This window comes from Rhinoderma darwinii, chromosome 1, assembly GCF_050947455.1.
Source record: "Rhinoderma darwinii isolate aRhiDar2 chromosome 1, aRhiDar2.hap1, whole genome shotgun sequence".
Classification (NCBI taxonomy): domain Eukaryota; kingdom Metazoa; phylum Chordata; class Amphibia; order Anura; family Rhinodermatidae; genus Rhinoderma; species Rhinoderma darwinii.
The window spans coordinates 161,429,462-161,456,729 of record NC_134687.1 but is presented as its reverse complement, the minus strand read 5'-3'; the positions used below and the strand labels follow the sequence as shown (position 1 = coordinate 161,456,729).

At 41.6% G+C, this 27,268-nt stretch overlaps 1 protein-coding gene across 1 annotated transcript in view; it reads left to right on the top strand.

Annotated features, from left to right (window-relative positions):
- The window catches only part of COL25A1 (collagen type XXV alpha 1 chain), a 411,800-nt gene that overhangs the window by 327,616 nt on the left and 56,916 nt on the right, over positions 1-27,268 (top strand). Inside the window, exons 19-24 of the mRNA XM_075860518.1 lie at positions 6,155-6,217; positions 8,740-8,808; positions 16,564-16,608; positions 22,913-22,957; positions 24,166-24,243; positions 24,803-24,826. Of these exons, the coding sequence (XP_075716633.1) occupies positions 6,155-6,217; positions 8,740-8,808; positions 16,564-16,608; positions 22,913-22,957; positions 24,166-24,243; positions 24,803-24,826 (324 nt within the window). The remainder of the gene's footprint in view (positions 1-6,154; positions 6,218-8,739; positions 8,809-16,563; positions 16,609-22,912; positions 22,958-24,165; positions 24,244-24,802; positions 24,827-27,268) is intronic.

Below are 27,268 nucleotides of genomic sequence, written 5' to 3'. Positions count from 1 at the left end.
TGTGAACAACTTTACAGACAATTTACAGCAAACATGTTTCAACTTAACTCCAAATTTTGGAAATCCCTGCTAAAAACGATGCTAATCCTCCATACAAAATTCCCATCACATCAAGCCGACACTTTGAATAGTTTGTGTTTGATCCTGTAACCTGGTATCCAGATTTCTGCTGATTTAGGCAGTGGATAGTTTCGATCCTTATAGTCCGTGTGCTTGTTAGATAATACTTTGTTATTATTGAAGGCATTTTCTGGAGTTAGGGTGGCAGGCAGCAGCGGTCTACCTAATTTAACAGACAATTAGGGCACGTTCAGACGTGGCAGAATTTTTCCGCTGCAAATGTTGGTGCAGATTCGGGGTAATTACGCAACAAATCTGCACCAGATTTCAGTTCTTGCAAAGGCTGAAATCCGCAGTGAAATTCCGCTTCTTCTCCACAACAGACAGTGCATGCTGCGGAGGGAAAAACCTGCACCGCAGCCTAATTTCCGCACAGTTATTTTCCGCAACGTCTGAACTAAGTTTCCTAAAAATGTATAGAAACAAATGTAAAACACGGCTGCTGCAGAATTCCACTACGGACTGTCCGCAGCGGAATTCAACAGCAAGTCTGAACGTGGCCTAATGCTTTGTGTGTTATTACTCTAAATCTGGAAGAAAGATTGAATGGATAATGTGAATATTGGCCCTGATTTCCATCTTGTACCTTAATGAGATCTCTTGTAGACCACTGAACATTAGAAACAGATGTCACACATCACTAAAAACATATGACCATGTCTAGCTTTAATTCTGTTATAGGACAGTTTTATCTAGAGTTCGAGTATATCACCTATTTATACCCAAGTATTTCTATATGGCATTGGTAAATGTGGGAACGAATCCAACCTTTACATGGCAACTATCCTGAAACTTGTCATAGAATACAGTACAGTATATACACATCTTACATCCATAATATAAGTGTTGTGAGCTGTTCTTTTACAGTTCTTACATCACCATTAAGATTTTGGATGGGATAACATTTTTACTTTCCTATAAAACTTCTTATTGAATGTTAGTGCTCTTTCATGTGTGAGATTGAAGAGGTTGTATATCTGAACTTACAGCTGTGGAACCAGAACTGGAAGGTTGTAGTACAATGTTTAGGATGTGCTAAGGTCACTGGCTGTCAACTTTAGGAGTTCAGGATTTGTGTTCAATATAGTAGAGAGTGGTACAGCCAGGATTACAATTTGTAGACCTGTCAAGAAAGAATTGACCTGCAAAATAATTTCTCCCTGACCTGTTCAATAGGTGTTAGTTAAAGAACATTACTTTTACTCGAAAGGATACAAGTAGAAGTGCATGAAACTGAATGCCGTTCAACATTCGGGTCCTTTTTGCTATTTGGCTGGTTTTACTTGCACGTAAGCAGATTTCACATTCACTAATGAAGGTGGATACATGTGGGTGTCAGTGCTTAGTGGATACTGTTTTTCCTCGACTTGACTCTAGAGCTGCTGACCATTTTCATTCCATGTTGTAGATTAGTCAGTGGTATCCACTTATGACCGTCCACAATGGAACAAACTTATAAAAACCGCCTCACAGAAACACTGTCCTTTACAAAGCAGATCTTAGGGTATGTTCACTTTCAGGCGTTTACGCCTCAAAAAACGCCTGAATGCCTACAAACATCATCCCATTGATTTCAATGGGGAAAAACAGCATTTAGTTCTTTTTACGCCGCTGTTTTAAAAAAACGGAGCGGAAAAAAAAGACGCTCCGTAAAAAGAAGTGCATGTCACTTCTTGAGGTGTTTTTTGGAACTGATCTTCCATTGAACACAATGAAAAACGCCTTAAAAAAACGCCTCAAAAGAAGCCTGAAAAGAAGCCTCAAAAGAAGCTCCAAATTAAAAGAAGCTTCATTTTCAGCATCAAAAACGCTTGAAAATCAGAGGCTCTGAAATTTCCGTGTTTTCAGACATTTTTAGTTAAGCGTGTGAACATACCCTTACTGTTCCAGGGTAGTTTAACCCTTTAATGACCAGCCTGTTTTGGCCCTTAATGACCAAGCAATTTTTTCCGTTTTTTCATCGTCGCATTTAAAAAGCCATGGCTTTTTTTTTACTGTCGACATAACTGCATATGGGCTTGCTTTTGCTGAATAAGTTGTGTTTTGGGCTTCATATAATTTATTGATTAACTTTTGTTAACCTTTTTGGGGAGAAATACGAAAAAACAGGAATTCCACAATTGGTTTTTGCTTTTAAATGTCCGCCTTTGACCAAGCAGTGTAACTAATATGTATGATTACCACGATACCAAATATGTATGTGGGCATTTTTTTATGTTTTACTACTTTGCACAATAAAAACGCTTTGAAACAAAAACATTTTTTTTTCCGTATCACCGCATTCACTGCACTGTTCACCACAGGTTAATCTATTGTTTGAGTATTTACTAAATGAAAACGCTATTTATGGGGGAAAAAAAAAATAAATTGTTGTTTTTACTGTGCATCCTTTTTTTAAAAATACATTTTATTTCACGTTAGGGGAATGCACTATGCATCTGCTGATTGCTTCTCTAATGCTTTGGTATACTTAGTAACCCAAAGCGTTACTGCCTGTCAGTGTAAAACTGACAGGTAGTCTATTAGGCAATGCCCCTGCCACAGCCTAATAGACATACAGCCATGGCATGCATGGGGGCCTTTGTTTGAGGGAGACCGCTCCATCTGTAACCCACTCAGATGCTATTGACACAGAATCTATTGGGTTAAAAGGCCAGGATCGGAGGTAACGCCGATGCTGGCTGTTAGAGCAGGAGCTGGGCTGTCATCAATCAGCCAAACATCTACTTCTTCTGATATAGGACACCTGTGCTGGGAATATTCCGATTTGCTGTGAAAAGGCATATTCATCGGAATAAGGCCCCTTAGTAACGCGTATTGGTGGTCACTAAGGGTTTAAAGGGAGCCTATAAGGCTGTTTATGCTGCTCTTGTTGAAGGCAGTATAAAGTAGTGTCAGACTCGCTGATTTCAGCAGTGTGTCACTTTTGTATGTCTGTGGAGTACTTTTTGTCTACTCGCACAGTAAACGTTACAGCGCAATGCCGAGTGCATTGGGCAAGGAGTCCGGGGTATGCCGCTTTCGAATATACGCCAGACTCCTTGCCCTCAGCACTCAGCATGGTTCACTGTGTGAGTACAGAAAAAGTACTCCATAGACAGACAAAAGTGACCGACCTCTGAAATCACTGCGTCTGACACAGGTCCCATCCTGAACTAACAGGTTCCCCAATGTGTTCTGCTGACTAATGCAGTCCATACATGTATCTACTATCCAACCAACATTGTTTTTTGAGTATTGAGATGCTGATCATTAAAGAGATATAGGGTGCAAGACATCTGCAATAATGAGTTCTTTTCCTTGCGGAGTAATTTATGTGCATTGCCACACATTCCGTATTTTCGCACACAATAACTGATTACATGTGATTGATCAAATCAAGAGTACATTGTTTGTTGTGAATGTCCTGTATTCGTGATGTTGGTATCTTTTATTGAAGCAAACTGTTTGACTAAGTCTTTCTTACCTTATCTTAAGATATCGTCATCCATTTTGTATATTTGAAATCTTTCTGACACCGATTTCTCGGGATCTCATCCAATCTGAGCCTCTGTGTTTGCAGACCTCCCCACCTTCCCATTTGCGATCTCTTCTTTACGGACTGCTCTTAGGTGGAGGTGGCTGCTTGCCGCCCCTGCTGTTTGTTACTGCTTGAGAAAAGTAGTTGCAGTGCTTTTCAGTAATACATAAGTCTGTAATATCTTGTAAGCTCCAATAGATGAATTGTAGGGTAATATATCGCTGATACAAAACACCTGCAGTCCTCCATAACATTTTCCCAGACTGCTCAGATATATGTTGGAGGTGACGGCTGAAGGTAGGCAACATGTCCCATGTTTGGCTAAAGCTTTCTACAACTGAAGACTAGTTAAGAATTACTTATTTTATTATTGCTAGACTTAGCTGGAGACATTTTACAGTGCAATACATGGAGCTTCACATTTTGCTTTGCAGGTTACTTTGCTGCAATGAGGCTGCAGTTTCCAGTGAACCCCCCCCCGCATCCCCCCAAAAAAAAACTTAAAAAAATTAACCATGAGCCATGTAATATATTTGAAATTGTCACTCATTATGTAGTATCAAATAGCTATACATCATAAGAATTCCTTCATTCATTATCACTCTCCGTCAAAGCTATGGTTACTGGTCCCTCTTTTCGCTCACATTTTCGGCTTATGTCCATTTGTTATTGGCAGCTGGGCTAACAGTAGGAAATATTTGCATATTATAAAATGTGCTACAAACTATATTGTGATAATGTCATTAATGCAAGCTTTTTGTCTGTAATAATACATTCTATTTTAACAGTTAAAGGGAACCTGTCACCAGCATTTCACCTATTGAACTTTACTTATCCCTCACTGGCCGCTGCTATAAAAAGTTCATTGCCTTTATCCCCTCTCCTAAACTCCTCCTCCGACTGTAAATAACGGTCTGCAAACGTTTCGCGCCTTTTATCGTAATAATCCGGTATCCCTTTGTGTGCACACACCAGAAGAGGACATCAATGCACAAGTGTGGGATGTTGTGTGCTGGGGGAAGGCGAGGACCTGTCAATCATAAGTAAGGAGGCGGGGGAAACTCGGAAAGACTTGAGGAATGAAGATTTGACTCTTTTCAAAACGAAGATCTGACTCTTTTCTGCTCATTTGCATACGGTGTGGGAACACTAAAAAGCTAAATACTAAAGCTACAGAGCCGACTAAGAAGATAATTATAGGTTATATAGAAATGATTTTTCACCCACTACCACCAGGTATAGTCGGTTTAATAGGTGAAATGCTGGTGACAGGTTCCCTTTAAAACTAACATTTCTCAGTCCATAAACTCAATGTACGTATGTGTTCTTGGCATTCTTGTGCTTTTGCATCTTGCTTTTTGTTATAACATTTTAATTCAGCAATATATAGTAATAAACTTTGTAATTACATGCATGTTTCAATAAGATTTTTTTATTTGCATACTATATGAGTAAAATATTGAATTGCCTATTATTTGTATACTACTTGGTGTTATAAGGGGTGTTAAGGTGTCCATATTGGATATTTGTCAGTGGTTCCCAACAATTTAAATCCACTCACAATTCAATGTCTATGAGGCCTAAAAACCCTTTCAGAATGAAGTGCCCAAGGATAAGCAGCACCAGCCTCGTCTGTCATCTGCGTAATATCCTACATGTTATAAATAATGTGTACTTTTAATATGTTAATGGAGAAATCAGGACTCATAACACTCAGCCAAATGCTCATTCAGCCAACATTTATGGTGCCTGTACATATTGAGCGACGTTGCAAAACTTTATGAGGTTTTTTTCTGCAGATTACGATGGTTTTGCAATATGGTTTTTTAGCCACGTGTACGGGCACCCTTATCCTATGTCCATGGTCACATTAAAAGCAAATATGCATAATCCCATAACCACCAATCAGAACATATTGCTGCTTGTTTTAAGGGAGAATTGTTCTAAAAATGTGTTGTTTTCCACAACTAGGACTTATTGAAGGCAAATTGGGCATAAATAATAGGGAATTATGAGGAATCTGTGGCAAACAGAAAAGTTCTTCATCTGCAGTTCATACAAATAAAGCAACTTTTTGATTTGTTGGTGTTAGAAACACTATTTAATTTGCTATTAGCCTTAATAACTCCAGCCATCCCAGCGTCACACAGAGGTGTAACTTAAATCTCTGGGGCCCCAATGCAAATCTATAGAAGGGCCCCCACCTATCATGTATCATTTATTATACTGGTGTCTTCTTATGCGGCTTTTGGGCGCCCTCAGGGTCCAGAGCCCGGGTGCGACTGCTACCTCTGCACCACCTATAGCTACGCCCCTGGTCACACGTAGCGATGATTTTTTCACATAATTTACTGATGATATTCTCTGTTGCCGATATAATAATGTAAAAGGTGCCTTATGTTCATATGTACATCTCCTAAAAAAATATATAACCTGTTTTATTTTTCAATCCTTAATGCATGTATGGTATACAGTAGTTCCCGAACATCTTCTAACCATGTTTCTTCTCCAAAGGGAGAACCAGGATTTCTTGGCCCTTCTGGAGAACCTGGTTTACCAGGCTTACCAGGAACGAAGGTAAGAAATACCATATTTGTATTTCACAAGCTGTTTTCTAAGGGCACACAAGAGCAATGAACACAAGCTCAAGGAATATACTGAGTAAAAAATATTTGAGCTAAAAATGTTGCAAACATATATGAATAGAGTCATACTATTCTATGTTATGTATATGAATCCATTACACTGATGTTATCATTGTCCACATTATTTAAATTATAATAAAATTTGGTAATGTGATCATTGTCTTTTGGGCAGGAACGGTTTAAGGGGTGGCAAATTGGGTAATTCCCCAGGGCCCCATCTCCCAGGGGCCCCCCGAGGATAAGACCCCAATATACCATTGACCACATCACTGTCCTAGACCACCTGGAAATGCAAAATAACTTCTTCACTGCCTTAAACCCTCAGGGAATTTACATTGAACCCTTTCCATACTTTAAATCCGTGATTTCTTATTACAAGAGGGGGTTATTTTTATTGTTGCCCAGGGCCACATTGTCTATAAAACCTGCCCTGCTTATGGTATAGATGGGCACACACAAAAATTCAGTCAGTCAAATTGACCTCAGACAGTTTTAATGCCTTTATACTACATGACCAAACAAAGAAAAAATTCTCCACGGCCATCCAGGCTTCATAAAATCCTCACTGACTTAGTGTGAGCCCAATGTGCCCCACTGCACCCCAGTGAAGAGACGCCCTTTTTAAAGCCAATTACATCTGTTGTAATTAGCTACAGCCCATCAGAAATCCCGGAGTGAAACATTGCATTAATGACCTGCCCAACTCTCCCCTACCCCATTTGCTACAATAACCCATACAGCCACATGTGTTGGAGAGCCAGCCATGTAATAACAATGTTGGTCATGTATAAATTGACGAATATGAAATAAAGTCCTATAACAGAAGATACTGAGAAAAAAAAGTAAAGCTAATACTAGCTAATGTTTTTAGGATCAAAAAAAGGCATATTAGATAGTTTGTTGGAAATAGTTTTAAGCTGGGTTTGATCCTAGAGGTTACATGTGATTATTTTGAGAAAAGTCATTATTATTCATCAACTTCTAGATTATTATCATTTCATATCTGGTATGAGCCAGAAATACATTTGTTTATGTTTTTTCGTTTTTACAAGCGATTATTTTTCTGAAACTATCTATTCAAGAGTTATTTTAAGTGCCTCTTGCCCATTAATTTGGTTTTGATTGTTGAATAGTTTGAAAAGAGATCTCATAAAAGACAAAATAAAATAAATGATTGTGTTCCATGTCCAATGCAATCAATAGGGAAATGTCAGTAAACATGTAACTTTGGGTTGCTTCAATTTTTCACAAGGTACATACAAACTAGGGACATCGTGTGGATCTTGGTCAATTTTATTAAGGCCCCATGCACACGACCATAGTTTTCGTAATTACGGATGAAATTGCGGACTCATTCATTTCTATGGGTCACGGATACCTTTCCGTATATTTCCGGATGTGTGTCTGTGCTCTAGAAATGATCCACAAAATATAGAACATGTATTCTTGTTCTTAATCATGGCACGTCTATGGACGCTTACGGAATTGCGGACGGCTACGGATGTGCATTCGTAGCCGTCCGTAATTGCGGAACCTTTGCTTTTCGATGCCAGGGGATTACCCAAGATTCCTTTGTCAGTTTTTTGTTGTGGATCTGTAAATGAGGATGAACTACGGATGCACTACGGACCGTATTTGCGGACAGCATGCCGTATATGCGGATGAGTTGCGGATAACTACAGATCTGTATTTGCGGACAGTAAAAACTATTACGGTCGTGTTTATGAGGCCTGTGATCCGCTGTGCAGGGATCAACTGTGGGGCAAAATTCTTAACTAGCGCTGCAGCTCTTCTTTCCCAGCAGTCAAACCCTGAGTGATCAGAAAGTGATGACATATCCTAGTGATATGCCTTCCCTTTCTTCTTTTGGAAAAACCCTTTAATATCACAATCTGAGATGAAATATGATTGCTGTCAAGTTGCTTTTCCCTTGTTACTAGGTGGCACACTGGTTGGTAGGGGTTTACAGCCTAACAACCCCAGTCTTTTCAATCATCTTGTCAGGTAGCACATCATTAGGAACCTTTAACAGGGTTTTCCAGCCAATAAAAATTGATGGCCTACCCTGATGGGTCAAGGTCTGACTTCCGGGACACCCGCCGATCAGCTGTTTTAAAGAGGCCGCAGCGCTCATAGGAGTGCTGCTTCCCCTTTATTTGTTCTTGCTCACTGTGAATGTTCAACACACAATTAGTGGCGATTCACAGGTATTGCAGCCTTTTCTCCCATTCACTTCAATGGGAGAAAAGGCTGCAATACCTGTGAATCGCTGCTACATCCGTGTCGACGATTCACAATGAGGATAGGCCATCAATTTTTACTGGCTGGAAAACCGCTTTAAGGGATGGAATGCAGATAAGTAGAAATAAAAGTACATAGAACAAAGAGATTCTATTAGATGGGTAATTGTGGAAAAGTACGAAGTATTTAATGTTTTAACTTATCCATTTATAGGGAGAACGTGGTGAACTTGGACCTCCAGGAAGAGGAGAAAGAGGTCTCCAAGGAGTACCAGGTTCAAAGGTGTGTCTTACGAGTGTTTACTGGGTGTTCTCAGGCGGATTAGTGAAATGTAACCTATTTGTCATTCCCATTAATCTTTCATGTTACTATGTTACTTCAATAGATAATAAATATTCCTTTTATTGTCTTCCCTGGTGTTATTATATCAGGTGGGATTCATTTTTTATTAGTATGCTCATAAATTTCTTAAATTGTGTTCACATACGTTTGTTCACATTGTCCGGGAAGCCACATATTTACACCTCATAGTGTACCTCTTGATAGAAAAATTAATAACGTAATTTAACCAGTGATATATTAAGTGGCTTCCTTGAAATGTCAAAATATTTTCCAATAATTACCTGTTGCGTCATTGCCTCATACAATATCCCTTAATAACAGTCATGAACTTGTGCTGTGAACTTATGGGAGACGGGGATATCTCTTTCAGCTTGTAAATTCCTGAATACAGGGTTATGACTATGATTTATTGAATCTTCTCTCATTTCTTCCATTGTATAAACTAAACAGATTTTCAGATCATTGTTTGTTTAATACATTTTGTGAACTGTTGATATAGAAGAGTATCTTATGTTTTCCCTACCATCATAGCGACACACCGTCAAATCTCCTGTCACATTACAAATCTGTAAGTATACTAAGGACCATGCACACGAACGTGCTTTTGCGGCCGCAATTCCCACGAAAATCCACGGGAGAATTGCGGCCCCATTCATTCCGTGGCCCCTGAGCCCGGACTGTAGTAAGAACGGGCAAGCCTTATTACGGCCGTGTTCTGCGGTCCGGGCTCATTGAAAATATCCGCGGCCATGTGCACAGCCCGCAATTTGAGGACGGCTCGCGGCTGTCACTCCGTGACGAAATCACGGCTGTGCACATGGCTACGGTCGTGTGTATGAGGCCTTATAGTCATGGGATAGTCCACCCTTCTTCAATTCTATTTTTTTTATTATTATTAATGAGGGCCTGAATAACAATTGTGTAACGTTTAGTAACCACCTTCGGAACAATAACTTGGAGTAAACATTTTCTGTAGGAGTCTCTCACATCGTTTTGGAGAAATTTTGGCCCACATTTCTTTGTTAAATTGTTCCAGTTCATTGATATTTGGGGACATACATTTATGCACAGCTCTCTTAAGCTACATTCACACGAGCGTATCATATTCACGCGCGTGAAAAACGCATGTGAATCTGGTCTGTGTGTGTTGCGTTATGCATTAGTGTGGCATGCGTTTTTTACGCACTCGCAAAGCACATCTTTTTTTTTCTATTCAAACGAATGGATGCGCAAATCACGCACCACACACGGACTTCAATGGGCGCGTAGGTGCGTGAAAACTCACCAATGTCGGACATGCAGTGAGTTTCACGCAGCGGACTCTGCGTGAAAACTTGCGCATGTGGGAAACAGCCCAATTAAAAACAATGGGTCCGTTTACTGTGCGTGATTTCCATGCACAGCACACGGACGAGATTCACACTCGTGTGAATGGGCCCTAAAGATAACGCCACAGCATCTCAATGGGGTCGAGGTATGGCAATTCCGACACCTTCAATTCTTTTTTTAGACATTCAGATATTGATTTGATTATCCTCTTGCATGACCTAGTTTGGCCCAGTTTAAGCTGCTGGACAGATGGCCTCACATTTGTCTAGAGAATATTCTGGTATAAAATGAAGTTGTCTGAAAGGCTGAAATTTTTCCAACTTCTGTGGCTGTAAAACAAGCCCAAATCATCACCCCTCCACCACCATACTTGACAGTTGGTATGAGGTGTTTGTGGTGATACGCTGCGCATGGTAACCAGACATCTCCACCTTGGTCTCATCAGTCCAAGCAATATTATTCCAGAACTTTTTTTTTTTTTTTTCCAGATGTAATTTTGCGAACTTAATTTCTTTATGCCATATTATTTTTGGATACAAGAATTTTTCCTAGCCACCCTTTCACGAAATCCATACTTGTCCTGAACAGAAACATGGTATGTGCTTACATAGGCTGGCAGGTCACATGATGTAGATATTGGGATTTTCTTTATCTGAGCATTAAATGGTCTGACCTTGGACTGAATTTGCTCGGACGCCCACTGCTGGGAAGATTGGCAACTGCCTTGAAGGCTCTACATGTGTGAACAATCCTCCTTATTGTAGAACGGTCAATTTTTATTGTGTGGAGATGGCCTTATAACCCTTCCCTGATTGATGAGCAACAACAATTGCTTCTCTGATATCATGGCTGAAGCCCTGTCTTCTTGGCATGATGTAGACACGCTACTGAGTGCTCCAGAACACCAAATTGCCAAAAGTTCTGCTTTTATAGAGGTAGTTACACGTGATTAACTACTCTGGCTGCTTACTACTCTCTTTACCCCTTACCGACTGACCTGTTTTAGGCCTTCAGGACCAAGTGATTTTTTTTTTAAGTTTACATTGCCAGATTGCAAGAGCCATGACTTTTTAATTTTCCCATTGATGTAGGCATTTGATAGCCTGTTTGTTGTAGGATAAGTTGTATTTTGGACCTTTGGAGTTTTTATGAAAAGAACAGCAAATCCGCCTCCGTTTTTTGGGATATTTCTTACACCTTGTGTCGTGCGGTATTAAAAATAGGTTTACTTTATTTTATGGCAATACCTTATATTTTGTTTTTTTATGGTGTACTATTTTAAACAATCATATATATTTTTTTTAAATTGAAATAAGGTTTATCTTTGTTTGGGGGAAAGGGGTGAATCACTGCCGACCACCCGCAGTGATCACAATCTTGTACTACTATGTCCTATTGCAGCTATGCGACCGCAGTTAGGTCGAAATATAACATACATGCACTATATGGACAAAATTATTAGGACACTGACACATTACACCTACAGGAGCTTTTATGACTCCCCTTCTAAATATATAGGCATTAATATGGAGTTGGTCATCGCTTTGAAGCCAATACAGCTTCCACTCTTCTGATGGTTTCTACAAGGCTTTGGAGTGTGTCTGTGGGAATTTTTGCCCATTCATCCAGAAGAGAATTTGTCAGGTCAGACACTGATGTTGGATGAGAGGTCCTGGCTCACAATCTCTGTTCTAGTTCATTCCAAAGGTGTATGATGGTGTTGAGGTCAGGGCTCTGTGCGGGCCAGTCAAGTTCTTCCACGCCACACTCACTCAACCATGCCTTAATGGACCTCGCTTTGTGCATTGGGGCACAGTCATACTGGAACAGAAAAGGACCTTCCCCAAAAGATAGAAGCATACAATTGTCCAAAATGTCTTGGTATGCTGAAGCAATAGGATTTCCCTTCACTGGAACTAAGGGGCCTAGACCAACCTCTGAAAAACAACACCATAGCATTATCCCTCCTCCATCCAAACTTTACAGTTGAAACAATGCAGTCAGGCAGGTAACGTTCTCCTGGCATACGCCAAACCCAGACTCGTCCATCAGACTGCCAGATAGAGAAGCGCGATTCGTCACTCCACAGAACACTATTCTGCTACTCCAGAGTCCAGTGACAGCGTGCTTTACACCACTCCATCCGATGCTTGGCATTGTGCTGGGTGATGTAAGGCTTGCATGCAGCTGCTTGTCCATAGAAACCCATACCATGAAACTCCCGGGGCACAGTTTTTGTGCGGAGGTTAATGCAAGAGGATGTTTGGAACCAGGGCCGGCCTTAGGATGGATGGCGCCCCGTGCGAAATTAACTTTCGGTGCCCCACCCCATCATAAAAAAAATGCCCCATGAAAAAGTATAATGCCCTATATAGTGCCCCCACACAGTGTAATGCCCCTTTAGTGCCCCCATACAGTGTAATAATATTTAATAATATATTATAACCCCTTCAAGGACACAGTATTTTGTCCTCTAATTGTGCCCACACAGTATTATGCCCCCTAAGTGCCACACACAGTATATTGCCCCTGTAGTGCCCCTACACAGTATAATGTCCCCCTCCCCTGGCTGCCAAACACAGCCCCACTTTTAGATAGTCCCCCCCTGTAGATTGTGCCATACAGCCTATTTGTAGACAGTGCCATAATCCCCCACCTGCTCCTTGTAGACAGTGCCATATATTCCCCAACCTCCCGCTTGTAGTTCGTGCCATCCAGCCCCACACCTCCCTCATGTAGACAGTGCTATACAGACCCCACCTCCCCCTTGTAGACAGTGCCCCCCAAAAAAAAATTGTACTCACCTAGGCCACGTTCCCACGACGGACTGAGCTGCTCCATGACGGGATCCTTGTGTAGGCCGGCGTGATCCTGTAGCCTAGTACAGAGTTTCCCAACCTTTTCGGACTCGAGGCACCACTGGAAAAAAAAATTCCTCAAGGTACCCCTACCAAAAACTGTTTTGAGAAAGACAGAAAACGGCTAAAAGCAAGGTCTACACTCTTAGGGTATGTTCACACAGCGTTTTTTGTAAGGCAGAAAAAATCTGCCTCAGGAATTTTGAGGCAGATTTTGAATTCACAGTGTTATTTGACTTTTTTTTTTTTTGCATTTTTTTTTAAGCCGTTGAAGCTAACGCAAAAGATGCAGGCAAAAAAATCACTCCAAACGAGTGCCGCATGTATTTTCTGCCTCCTATTAATTTCAATTGGAGGCCAGAGGGGGAAACCACTTGAAGACCATCAGCCCCCCTCTCACAGTAAAATGACCATCAGCCCCCCACTCACAGTAAAATAACCATCAGCCCGCCACTCTCACTAAAATGACCATCAGCCCTTCAGTCACGGATTCCCCCTGTAGATATTGCCACACAGCCCCCTGTAGATAGTGCCACACAGCCCCTTGTAGGTAGTGCCACACAGCCCCCTTGTAGGTAGTGCCACACAGTCCCCTTGTAGGTAGTGCCACAAAGCCCCCTTGTAGGTAGTGCTGCACAGCCCCCTTGTAGGTAGTGCCACACAGCCTCCTTGTAGCAGTGCTGGCTCCAGGTTTATGTGGGCCCTTGGGCGACACAGACTTAGTAGGCCCCTTTGTAAGGGAACTCACGGCAGCAGTAAAATGGCAGAAAACATAATTTTGTGCCCCCATATAGACGTTAGGCCCTGTTTATGCCCCCATATAGAAGTTAGGCCCCCAGGTTGTACCCCCATAAATTTAATGCCCTTTGTAGATTGGGCCACATAGCCCACCCCCAAGGTAGTGCCACACAGCCCCCCTCCCCAGTAGTGCCACACAGCCACCCCCCGATAGAGCCACACAGCCCCCTCCCTGGTAGTGTCACACAGCCACCCTCCCTGATAGTGGCACACAGCCCCCATCCCTGTAGGTAGCGCCTTTGGGGTTCCCTCTAGGTGTGGAATTCCCAGCCAGAGCATTGGGGATTCCGCTTCAGGAGAAGCCCCTGACGTCACTGTCCATATATGGACAATGTTGTCAAGGGCAACCCCAGAGCCATAGTCCCAGGCAGAGCACTACTAGCACTCTGCCTGGGACTCCTGCTCTGCTCCTGACATCACTGAAAATATATGGACAGTGAGGTCCGGAGCAGAGCTGAAGTCCCGGGCAGAGCGCTAGTAAAGGCTGTGCTCCGGTACTCCGTCTCTGGGGAAGTCCCTGATATCACTGTCCATATATGGCTATTGATGTCAGGGGAAACCCCAGAGCAAAAGTCTCGGCAGAGCGCTACTAGCACCCTGCCTCGGATACTGCTCTGCTCCTGACAACACTGTCCATATATGGACAGGGATGTCATGGACTTCCCCAGAGACGGAGTACCAGAGCAGAGCGGCTAGCGCTCTGCCTGGGACTCTTTCTCTCCTCCTGACATCACTGTCCATATATGGATAGTGATGCCGTGACGACGGCAGCATCAGCACCCGACGGCCAAGTGGCCCCCCCAAGGGTAGTGGGCCCCGGCATTTGCCCGGGTTCGCCGGGTGCTGACGCCAGACCTGCATTGTAGGTAGTGCCAGACACCCCCTTGTAGGTAGTGCCACACAGCCCCCTTGTAGATAGCACTCCCCCCCCTGCTTCCTGTAGATAGCTTCACTGTAGCTCCCTGAAGGAGTGGAATCCCCCTGTGGCCGGGGATTCCGCTGCTGGACGGAACGCTTGATGTCTTTGTGCCACATATCCATATATCAACAGTGACATCAAGGGCTTCTCCTGGAGTAGAATCCCTGGTCATAGCGTCGGCAATGCCGGGGATTCTGCTTCAGGAGTTGTCCCTGATGTCCCTGTCCATATATGGACAGAGACAAAAAGCGCTCCATCCAGGAGCGGAATACCTGGCCTCACAGGGATTCCGCTCCTTCAGGGAGCTACAGTGGCGCTAGTAGATAGCAGAGCAGGGAGATACCACCCTACTCTGCTATTGTATTCAATAGTACCTGCATCCTAAGGATGCAGATGCTATTGAATGTGGCGTCGCTACCGCTGTAGCAGTCGCAGCGGCTGCTAGCGGTGCCGCTGGCCATGGGGTGGCATGGGGGCCCTCATGCCCGGTGTCGCCGCTAGCCTCCGCTAGGGCTGCTACAGCGGTAGTGATGCCACTGAGAGAAGAAGTCCCCGGGCGGAAAGGCAGCTGCTGAGTCGCTGGGCCCGGGCACTTTTGAAACAAGCAGGAGAAGGGAGTAAGCGCAGCATCCCATTCCACCTGCTGGAGTGATGTGGCCTGTGCAATGGCTCATGTCGCACACCCATGAGTGCGTTTCAGCACTCAGTGACCCCGCTCTGTAACTTTTCATGGTCTCCCACTTCATGGCAAAGTTGCTGTGGTTCCTAAACGCTTCCACTTTGCAATAATACCACTCACAGTTGATCATGGACTATCTAGAAGTAAAGAAATGTCACAAACTGACTTGTTACAACAGTGGCATCCTATTACAGTACCACGCTAGAATTCAGTGAGCTTTCTAGAACAACTCATTCTTTCACAAATGTTTGCAAAGGCGACCTCATGGCTAGGTGCTGGATTTTATACACCTGTGGCAATGGGACTCAATGAAACACCTGAATTCAATGATTAAGAAGTGTGTCCCATTACTTTTGTCCATATAGTGTATTTAGCGGGTAAGTCATTGTTGAAGTTTATTTTTTTTCTCACCTAGTTTCTGAATTTGCTTATCCTTTTGGGCTACATATTAAAATCTGTTGTGTCTTTTGTTGTCACCATAGGTTGTATATAAATGTTGGTCAGAAGCACACAATTGTTTTTTTTCCCATGACTGTATGTTTATTCCCAGCAGTTTTAACCAGGTTTAGGCCATCAATAGGCCATCAATTTTTAGGGACTGGAAAACCCCTTTAATTATATTAGTATCACCAAGTTTGATATCTTCAAAGCAATACACCGAAAATGTAGGGATTATACACTAGGGGCCCCAAATTTAGATTATGTTCAAAATTCCATCCTTAAAAGGGCTGCGGAGTATAACGTCAAAGTGTGACATTAAACGGAGGTGAGGGAAGGTAATTGAGATTCATAAAGCTCATTATATTTTGCTGAAACGATGGGTGGTTTAATTATGTATCGCTGGGGGGGGGGGCCTGTCCTCACAGGGCCAACTCCATGACTGTCTCTTAATTCATAGTGCTTGAAAAGAGAATAACCTGATTTGCATGGCATGTTTATTACTGGTACAGTGGACTTAGCTGTATAGCAGTTTCCGACAAACAGGATTTTCTACATCACCTTTAACCCTTTCTAGCATGATCCACTGTTGGTCTATATATCTTAGATCTTATTTCTCTATTGCTATCCTAATCTCAGTCTATGCTTGCTTTTCTGAATTTTGTATGTACTAGGGAGAAACTGGTGAATCTGGAAATAGAGGCCCAAAGGGGTCAAAGGTCAGTAGCTTGTTTTTTTTCTGACAGTATTCTTAAGTGTAATGCTTAACAGAATAACTTGTTATGTGTTTTTTGAATCAATTGATATTAATACATTTTATATGCAAGTGTGTGCTGTCTTCTGTTTCATCAATCCTTTACTAAGGCTCCATCTAGTGGCATGAGCATGACATTACAACTGTTTTACATATTTTCTAGTGATTTTCTTTTAAAAATAATTTTCACAATCAAGAAAAAAAAAAAATAATATATTAAGGACAATTATCAAGAGTAAAACATCTCAGTTCTATTACTCAAATTGTATAGATCTAAAGAGGAAGGGAGGGCAAGTGGTTCCAGATCTACACACATGTAATCTGGCATGTTCAGATATAATTGTGATTGGGTAAAATCTAATAGAAAAATAGAACAGTTTCAAGTACTTGGTTGTTTGCTTTAGTCCCATAGACATTGAACAGAGCGGAAGTGCGCATACGTGACCACCGCTACATGTTACTCCTCCATTTAACTAACTACTATGTGTTTGGAAAGTGTGATTTAAGTTTTCTTCCATGTATGAAGCTAAACATGCCCAGATTTTAATTAACCAGATATATATTTTGCAAATTAATAATAATGTTTATAAGAACCAATATCACCTGTATGTACAGATCATGGAAACTGCAAAAAATAGTATGAGAATCAGTAGCAAGCACATGTTCCTAATATATGATGGGTGCATACTTACTACCTATAAGGGTATGTGCCCACGTTTACTAAAAAATGTCTGAAAATACGGAGGTGTTTTCAAAGGAAAACATTTCCTGATTTTCAGAAGTTTTATAAGCAAACTCGCGTTTTTCGCGGCGTGTTTTACAGCTGTTTTTGGAGCTGTTTTTCTATAGAGTCAATGAAAAACGGCTCAAGAATTGACATGCACTTCAAAAACGGCCACGTAAGAAAACGGTCGGTCAGAACAGAATGCCGTGTTTACCATTGAAATCAATGTGCAGATGTTTGTAGGCGTTCTGCTTCCGATTTTTCAGCCATTTTTTCGGGACGTTTATGGCCTGAAAAACGGCTGAAAACACTACGTGTGCACAAAGCCTTTTAGAAAAAGTGGATTTCTTATATGCACATTGTTAATACACATCTACATTGATTGGACGATATATTAATGTATCCTCTGAAATAGTTATTAGTACCTAGAAATAAAATTAACAAGATATCTGAATCAAGATACAATTCTATACACAAATCACATAAATCTTCATGGAAGAACGTTGAAAAATAAAGATAATGCTATTAATCAGGAATCGTGTATTGCAGCTGAATAACAATAGCTGCTTGGCACTGATCCATCCCATTGCATTCCTGTATTCCCCTAATAATATAAATCTTGCAGAGTTTAATTCAGCAGAACATTTGTTCATCAGAGCATTTTGGTTGAAAAATGAGAATTAATTATTTTGGATGAAATTCCAGAGCATTACTAAAGTATCAATGAATATGATTATCCCACAATTTTAGAGTTCTACAGCTACATTGTCCCACAGATTCACAGCACAACAGCTTTACTGCCACACACGTTCACAGATCCACAACTTCACAGATCCACAACTTCATTGTCCCACAAGTACACAGCTCCACAACTTCATTGTCCCACAAGTACACAGCTCCACAACTTCATTGTCCCACAAGTACACAGCTCCACAACTTCATTGTCCCACAAGTACACAGCTCCACAACTTCATTGTCCCACAAGTACACACCTCCACAACTTCATTGTCCCACAAGTTCACACCTATACAGTTTTATTGTCCCACAAGTTCACACCTATACAGCTTTATTGTCCCACAAGTTCACACCTATACAGCTTTATTGTCCCATAAGTTCACAGTTCCACAAGCTCACTCTTCCACAAGTTCACAGCTATACAGCTTTATTGTCCCACAAGTTCACAGCTATACACCCATACCTCCAAACTTTGCAGTTTCATAAAGAGGGACAACTGAAGCGGCGTGCATAGCAAATGTTTCCCCTGTTAAGCCACGCCTCTAACCCCACCCAATCCCGCCCATACACACTCGGTTTAGCCCACACAGTACAATGCTCCCATAGAACCCCCTACAGTATAATGCCCCTATAGCTGACCCCCAAACTGTATAATACCCCATAGTGCCTCCCACACCGTATAATGCCCCCATTGCTGCCCTGACACAGTACAATACCCCAATAGTGTTTCCCACACAGTATAATGCCCCCATAGTACCTCCCATATAGTATAATGCCCCATAGCTGCCCCCACACAATATAATGCCCCCATAGTTGCACCCATACAGTATAGTACCCACACAGATGCCCCCATACAGTATAGTGCTCCATAGCTGTCCCCATACAGTATAATACCCCTATAGCTGCAGTGAATCGCTGGCCTCAGTGATCACGTGCCGTTCGTGACCAATTAAGGATCTGAAACATCATATATTACAAATTAAAGGAGTTTTCCCACAAACACATGTATCCCTAATCCACAGGATAAGGAGTTAAATGTGCGTTCACTGGGGATTCAGCCACTGGGGCCTCTAGCGATGAGGAGAACGGGGGACTAAAAGTCCCCCGAAGTGCTACATACGAATGCAGCGCTGGTGCTCATGCTCGGCTAGCGCTCCATTAATGGCCGAGCATGCGCACTAGTGCACCATTCTTATGGAGCACCTTGGGGGACTTTCGGTTACCCGTTCTCCTCATCGCTGGAGGTCCCAGTGGTCAGACCACCAGCGATCACACATGTATCCTCTATCCTGTGAATTAGGGATACATGCTTGTGAGAAAACCCCTTTAACTCCATATGGGGCATGATCCTCTCGGACCTTTTTATATTTAAGAAGCCAGTGCCTGAAAAAACTAGCGTTTCTAAAATCATAAATAAATGTCATTCATTGTATGATTTTTGAAAACCTAGTGTCTCCATGCACTCTGTGTTTTTTTTTACTCCAATTGTCACACTTTTCTCTACTCACAGTAGTCTGTCTGTTTTTTAATGACCGGTGGCTCGGTGCAGTGCTGCCCGTTGAGTACGCGTCCTGCTCCCTCACTCCGGGCACTCATAACGCTGTTGCACCGAGCTATGTACTCACGCTGGGCGCAGATGTCTGACGAGTCACGGTCTGACCACTGTCAGACCATGACTCGTGAGCTGCCTGCAGTGCGTAAGGTCAACGTAAGCAAATTCAATTTGTTTTATGTTGACCTTACAGAGGGGAGGAGAGGGGCATGGCTGGCCACAGGGAGACGGAATCCGTGACTCAACGGGGCATAGCGGGACATTTTTCAGACCTCCCGGCACTGCGGGACAGCGGTTAAAAACCGTGACTGTCCTGCCGGATCCGGGACGGTTGGGAGCTGTGATACACCTTCATTGTCCCACAAGTTCACAGCTTTACACCTTCATTGTCCCAAAAGTTCACGGCTATACAGCTTTATTGTTCCACAAGTTCACGGACCTACACCTTCATTGTCCCCCAAGTTCACAGCTATACAGCTTTATTGTGCCACAGGTTCACAGATCTACACCATTATTGTCCCACAAGTTCACGGCTTTACACCTTCATTGTTCTACAAGTTCAAGGCTAGAAAGTTCATTGTCCCACAAGTTCACAGCTCTACACCTACATTGTCCCACAAGTTCACAGCTAGACAGCTTTATTGTCCCACAAGTTCACAGCTCTACACCTTCATTGTCCCACAAGTTCACAGCTATACAGCTTTTTTGTTTTATTGCCCCACAAGTTCACAGCTATACAGCTCTATTGTCCCACAAGTTCACAGCTCTACACCTTCATTGTCCCACAAGTTCGAGGCAATAGAACTTTATTGTCCCACAAGTTCACTGCTAGACTGCTTTATTGTCCCACAAGTTCACAGCTCTACACCTTTTTGTCCCACAAGTTCACAGCTATACAGCTTTTTTGTCCCACAAGTTCACAGCTATACAGCTTTACTGTCCCACAAGTTCACAGCTATACAGCTTTATTGTCCCACAAGTTCAGAGCTATACAGCTTTACTGTCCCACAAGTTCACAGCTATACAGCTTTATTGTCCAACAAGTTCACATCTATACAGCTTTATTGTCCCACAAGTTCACTGCTAGACAGCTTTATTGTCCCACAAGTTCACACCTATACAGCTTTACTGTCCCACAAGTTCACAGCTATACAGCTTTATTGTCCCACAAGTTCAGAGCTATACAGCTCTATTGTCCTACAAGTTCACAGCTATACAGCTTTATTGTCCCACAAGTTCACAGCTCTACACCTTCATTGTCCCACAAGTTCGAGGCTATAGAACTTTATTGTCCCACAAGTTCACTGCTAGACAGCTTCATTGTCCCACAAGTTAACAGCTAGACTGCTTTATTGTCCCACAAGTTCACAGCTATACTGCTTTATTGTCCCACAAGTTCACAGCTATACAGCTTTACAGCTTTACTGTCCCACAGGTTCACAGCTAGACAGCTTTATTGTCCAAGTTCACAACTATACAGCTTTATTGTCTCACAAGTTCACTGCTAGACAGCTTTATTGTCCCACAAGTTCACACCAATACAGCTTTACTGTCCCACAAGTTCACAGCTATACAGCTTTATTGTCCCACAAGTTCAGAGCTATACAGCTTTACTGTCCCACAAGTTCACAACGATACAGCTTTATTGTCCCACAAGTTCACAGCTATACAGCTTTACTGTCCCACAAGTTCACAGCTATACAGCTTTACTGTCCCACAAGTTCACAGCTATACAGCTTTATTGTCCCACAAGTTCACAGCTATACAGCTTTACTGTCCCACAAGTTCACAGCTATACAGCTTTACTGTCCCACAAGTTCAAAAGCTATACAGCTTTAAAGCTACAGCTTTAACCGCGCCAAAAAACTAGTCAAAAACGGCCCGAAAATGCCTCCCATTGATTTCAATGGGAGGCAGAGGCGTCTTTTTCCCGCGAGCGGTAAAACCGTCTCGCGGGAAAATGAAGCCACATGCCCTATCTTCGGGCGTTTGCGCCTCTGACCGCCCATTGACTTCAATGGGAGGCAGAGAAAGCGTATTTTAGCGCCGTTTTATGCCCGCGGGCGAAAAACACTGTGGAAAAACGCAGCGAAAATCAGCGTGGAGGAAGAGGAAAATCTGCCTTTAAACTTCCAAACTGAATTTTGAGGCAGAAATTCCGCCTGCAAAAAACTCTGTGTGAACATAGCCTTATAGTCCCACGAATTCACAACTCTACACCTTCATTGTCCTACAAGTTCAAGGCTCTAAAGCTTTATTGTCCCACAAGTTCACAGCTATACACCTTCATTGTCCCAAAGGTTTGCAGCTATACAGTTTAGTGTCCCGCAAGTTCAGAACTCCACAGCTTTATTGTCCCACAAGTTCACAGCTATACAGCTTTATTGTCCCACAAGTTCACAGCTATACAGCTTTATTGTCCCACAAGTTCACAGCTATACAGCTTTACTGTCCCACAAGTTCACAGCTATACAGCTTTTTTGGCCCACAAGTTCACAGCTGTACAGCTTTATTGTCCCACAAGTTCACAGCTAGACAGCTTTACTGTCCCACAAGTTCACAGCTATACCACTTTATTGTCCCACAAGTTCATAGTTCCACAGCTTCATTATCCCACATATACACAGTTTCTTATCTTCATATTAACACAAGTTCCCCTGTGTCCTAGTATTCATAGGTCTGCAGAATTTGTTGAAGGGAAATTATTTTATTTCCTATACTTCCTAAATGCAAGTATACATGGAAGCTGCAGTTATGCCTCCATTATTCTTTTAACAAAATTGTATATGATCCATTCTTCCCATTCTACTGCTCTACTACCCTGACATTATCTTAGTCACTTTTATATGTTCACTTTAAGCAGTTTGTTTACTAAAGTGAGAATATACTTATATTGGCTTTGGTGCAACAAGTGACAGTACGGCACAAATCAAGATGCATATAGATGGCCCTGGATATTTTACTGTAACGGCACTCAGAGACACTGACTCATATCCACAGCATCTTCTCTATCTGCCTCAGCTGTTCCCAGGATTATGATGTGACGCTACCAATACAGCTATGTTCACACACCACCGACAGCTGCTTAAGCCATGATTAGGTGGCAATACTAGTCATGGAGTTATCGTAGGTTTAACTTGAATGGATCAGAAGTTGTCTTTCCTTGCAGCGTGACTTTGTTATACATACAAATATGTAAGTAACATGGACTTTGATTTTTAAGTCGTTATTACTAAATTCTATATTCTGTCATTTTAGGGAGATTCTGGAAGCAGAGGTGATACCGGCCCTATTGGTCCCAGAGTAAGTTTTGTTTTTGCAATTACATGTTTATTTAGTTTTAATATCAAAAAGTAAAATTCTTACCATTGTGGGATTATAAAAGACTGACTACCTTGTTATTTGACTTATGTTAAGGATGATTTATACAAGTTAGACTATATGGTCAGAAACGAGAAGGGGGGTTCCAAAATTGGGCCGATTCCAAGTGATTAGGCCCAGTGCTCTTTCAGTGTGACCATCGGGCTGGCTCCCTTCTTTAGACTTTTGGGGCACACACTGGGCACACACAGACCACAAGGCAACAACAGAGTCTTTCTCTCTGTACACTCTTTATTAAAGACAAAAAAAAACACCTTAATGGCTATGTACACCTTTGGAATAGTTTATATATATATATATATATATATATATATATATATAAAAGAAAATGTCAATCAGTGTGTTTTGTGCAACTTTCTAAATACTCTTTATCAAAAGATATTTTTACCTGCTGTATACTGTATGCTGTACACAGAGCAGATGTATCTGTCAGGTCAGTGGGACTGACGGGTTTAGGGGTTTAGTGTAGGTGGGTCCTACGTGTATTCTCACACACAGGATCGAGCTGTTACAGATCACATATAAGTTCATATAAGTGCATGTGATCGATAACAGGTGGCTGCTGCGTGTCAGAGACACCCAGGACCCGCTGTTACTGAACCTGTCAGTGCCACTGACATGACGGATACAGGTTTCAGAGCTAGATACAGTTGCCCTATGTACAGTATACAAAGCAGCTGTATCTCAAAAAGTTTAAATAATTTTTTAATAAAAAGTATTTAGAAAGTTGCACCAAACACACTGATAGACATTTTTATTTATAAAATTAAAAAGACGATTTCAAAGGTGTACACAGCCTTTAAATGTCTGAGGTCAATGATTCCAAATGTACAAGTAATATTATAAGCGCTTGGCTCTATAACCAAGATTTAGCAATATAAATAAGAAAAACGGTAAAGGGAACAGTAATGGGTTTATTGTAATTACTAACAAAAGTTCAAAAGCACATACAAACAATGTCCATTCCCAAATATATATTCTTCAGTTTTAATATGTAATAAAAAAATGTGTTTTCAGATAATGTTTTTATTTATTTCTCTTTTTCCTCAAGAAGAGCTTTCTGACACGATAAAAAGATGAATAAATAACTCAACCGGACAGTAAAATGGGTTTTTACTTTTTTTAAACAGGGACCCCCAGGGCAAAAGGGCGATCAAGGAGCAACGGAAATCATAGATTACAATGGAAATATTCAGGAAGCATTGCAGGTAAGAAACTGAATGTTCTGGGATAATTTATAGCTATTAGGGAATATTTGTCTAGTTTACGACCACTATTCTGTGGAGGACGGGGCTTCATTTCATAGGTAGCTTTATCAAGTGTCCATTCCAGGGGAGTTCATTAATCACATTGACTTTCTGGCAATCCTTGTCGTTCTGTCTCCTTTACTGTGTCTTTGAATGCTGTTGGCTGGCTGTAAAATAGAGATATTCTCTCGATTATTGCCTGACATCATCTGCCGAGGACACACATGATTTATTGCAAGCTTAAAATGGTAGTTAGTTTGGGGATTAACAAGTATCTTATATATGACAGTTACCGTTTTATTCCGGGTCAATTGGGAACAAACGTTCAGATTAAAGTCCACAGAACGGCTTTGTCACCACTGGAGACTGGAACGCATCCTGTATACATTTATCATGCTTGCCAAATTCTTTACTGCTTAATTATCCAACATTTGTTTTAGCAGAGAAAAGCTTTATAGCATTGTAGTATGATGTAATAATAAGTACATTGTTATTTCTTGTCACTATGGCTTGTCATCAGAGGATTACTGCCATTACAGTTACGGTAATTAACCTGCATGGAGTGATCGTTTGTGTCATGTGTGGCTTTGTGCCGTGTTTTTCCGCATGCTTATTATATAGGGACAGGGATGAATTGGACATCTCTATAAATTTACTACAAACTAAATGCCACTTTTTACCCTGCTGCTTTCCAAGTTTAATGTAACTAATAAAACGGCTAATACCCTAACAAAGTAATCATAGTTGATATGGGTTGTAACTGAAACAAACTATTCAGAAATTTGATGTGGTGGCTGTGAGGGTGCCACCCGTCAGCCACAAACTATTATGGGATCCGTTAAATGGATACATCATGAACCCTCATGTTATGCCATTAATAAGCTCATGATGTGTAAAACAGATACCTGTAATATGTGCCATACAGTGTGATACATCACCCATAGGATCCCATAAATAATAAAGATTTAGGCAAGTAAATTAGCGTACCGTATATTAATAGATGTGATAAGCTGGGTTACCTACTCAAATAAAATGATAGACTCATAGAGGTTTCTATAAAAATATCCTGAACTGAAGCAAATATACAGAAATAGGAATACCCACTATAAAGACATGGGCAAAATACGCTCGTGGCAGTATCAGATCACTTTCTGTTATAGTGACCATAAATAAATCAGTTGGAAAAAATAAAATACTTGTGTTATACATACATTTTATACATACATGTATGTTTTATAAAGTAACAATTATATTTTTAGACTGAGTTTAAATGTAAAAATCTTTAATATTTTATTGAGGAAAGATTGGAATGTTAACTCAGTGCCAGATGCCTGAAGGAATTAAAGGGAACCTGTCACCAGCATTTCACCTATTAGACCCGCAATACCTGGTGGTAGTGGGTGAAAAATCATTTCTATATAACCTATAATTATCTTCTTAGTCGGCTCTGTAGCTTTAGTATTTAGCTTTTTAGTGTTCCCACACCGTATGCAAATGAGCATAAAAGAGTCAGATCTTCATTTGAAAAGAGTCATATCTTCATTCCCCAAGTCTTTCCGAGTTTACCCCGCCTCTGTACTATTGATTGACCGCTCCTCGCCTTCCCCCAGCACACAAAATCCCGCGCTTGTGCATTGATGTGCTCATATGGTACGTGCACACAAAGGGACGCCGGATTATTACAATAAAAAGCGCAAAATGTTTGCAGACCGTTATTTACAGTCTGAGAAGGAGTTTAGGAGAGGGGATAATGGCAATGAACTTTTGATAGCAGCGGCCACTGAGGGGTGAGTAGAGTTCAATAGGTGAAATGCTGGTGACAGGTTCCCTTTAAGGTAGGCACTACATAGGTTCAGTACGACGTGTGTGACTTTTGCAACGTGAACAAAGTGGTATCTGCACATTTCAAAAAAGCTTGTGATGTGTTCTTGGTGTTTCATCACAATTACTCCATGAATGTGGATTATTATATATAATAAGTGGTTTTATATAGATATTTATGGCATAGCTACCCAGGTATGGCAGTCTAGTTATACTTTTAGTTTACCTCTGGTATACACTATAGCCAAATAAGGCAGGAAAGTCAACTTCCTGTGGCTTCAGAGCAGGAAGTTGGATTTTCCAGCACAATAGACCTCCGGTTAGGACCTGTTCACATTTGCATTTGAGGCTCCATTAGGGGCCTCTGTCACAGATGCAGACGAAAATACCGGAAACAACAGCGCAGCATGCTGCGCTATTGTTTCCAGTAAATCTACAGACACCCCGATAGAAATCTGACGGAACCCAATAAAGTCAATGGGTTCCATCAAGCGCCGACGGAAATACTGATACAGGTGTGAACAGTCCCTATCTCCAAAACATTCAAGCCTGCTGCAGGATTGATTATGATTGTAAAGCAGTGGCCCCTAACCAGTGTCTTTGGAGCTACATGTGGGTCATGACCCCCAGCTTTGTGGCTTGTTGTAGGAGCCCTGAGTTATGAGCATATGCACTGGTTATGACACCTACAATGAAAATATTGCAGGCATGTCATAGTATCCATAACATCAGTGTAACATCAAAACACCAGTGTAAATTTTCACATTAAAATATATATATTTTATCTTGATCACCTCTAAAAGTTGCATGTGGCTCACAAGGTACAAAAGGTTGGAGACCTCTGGCATAGAGTATATTTGGTGACTAGCCCGCGTAGCCGTCTCCCAGATATACACTTGAAGAGAAAATAAACATCTTGACCACAAAATCTTCATATAACAGATCTCTCTTATAAATGTCCTCCGATCCTAGACATATAGGGAAGGGTGCCAGAGTCTGTAATGTGGAAAGCTACACAAAAAAGACTTGGAGAAAGAAACTTGGAGAAAAAGGTCCTTTGTTTCTTGCATTTAGGAAAGATATGAATAACATTGTCTTGACTCCTCGTCTATTGTTACAACTCCATGTGTTACATATAAACAAATTTCATGTCATTATGTCACTA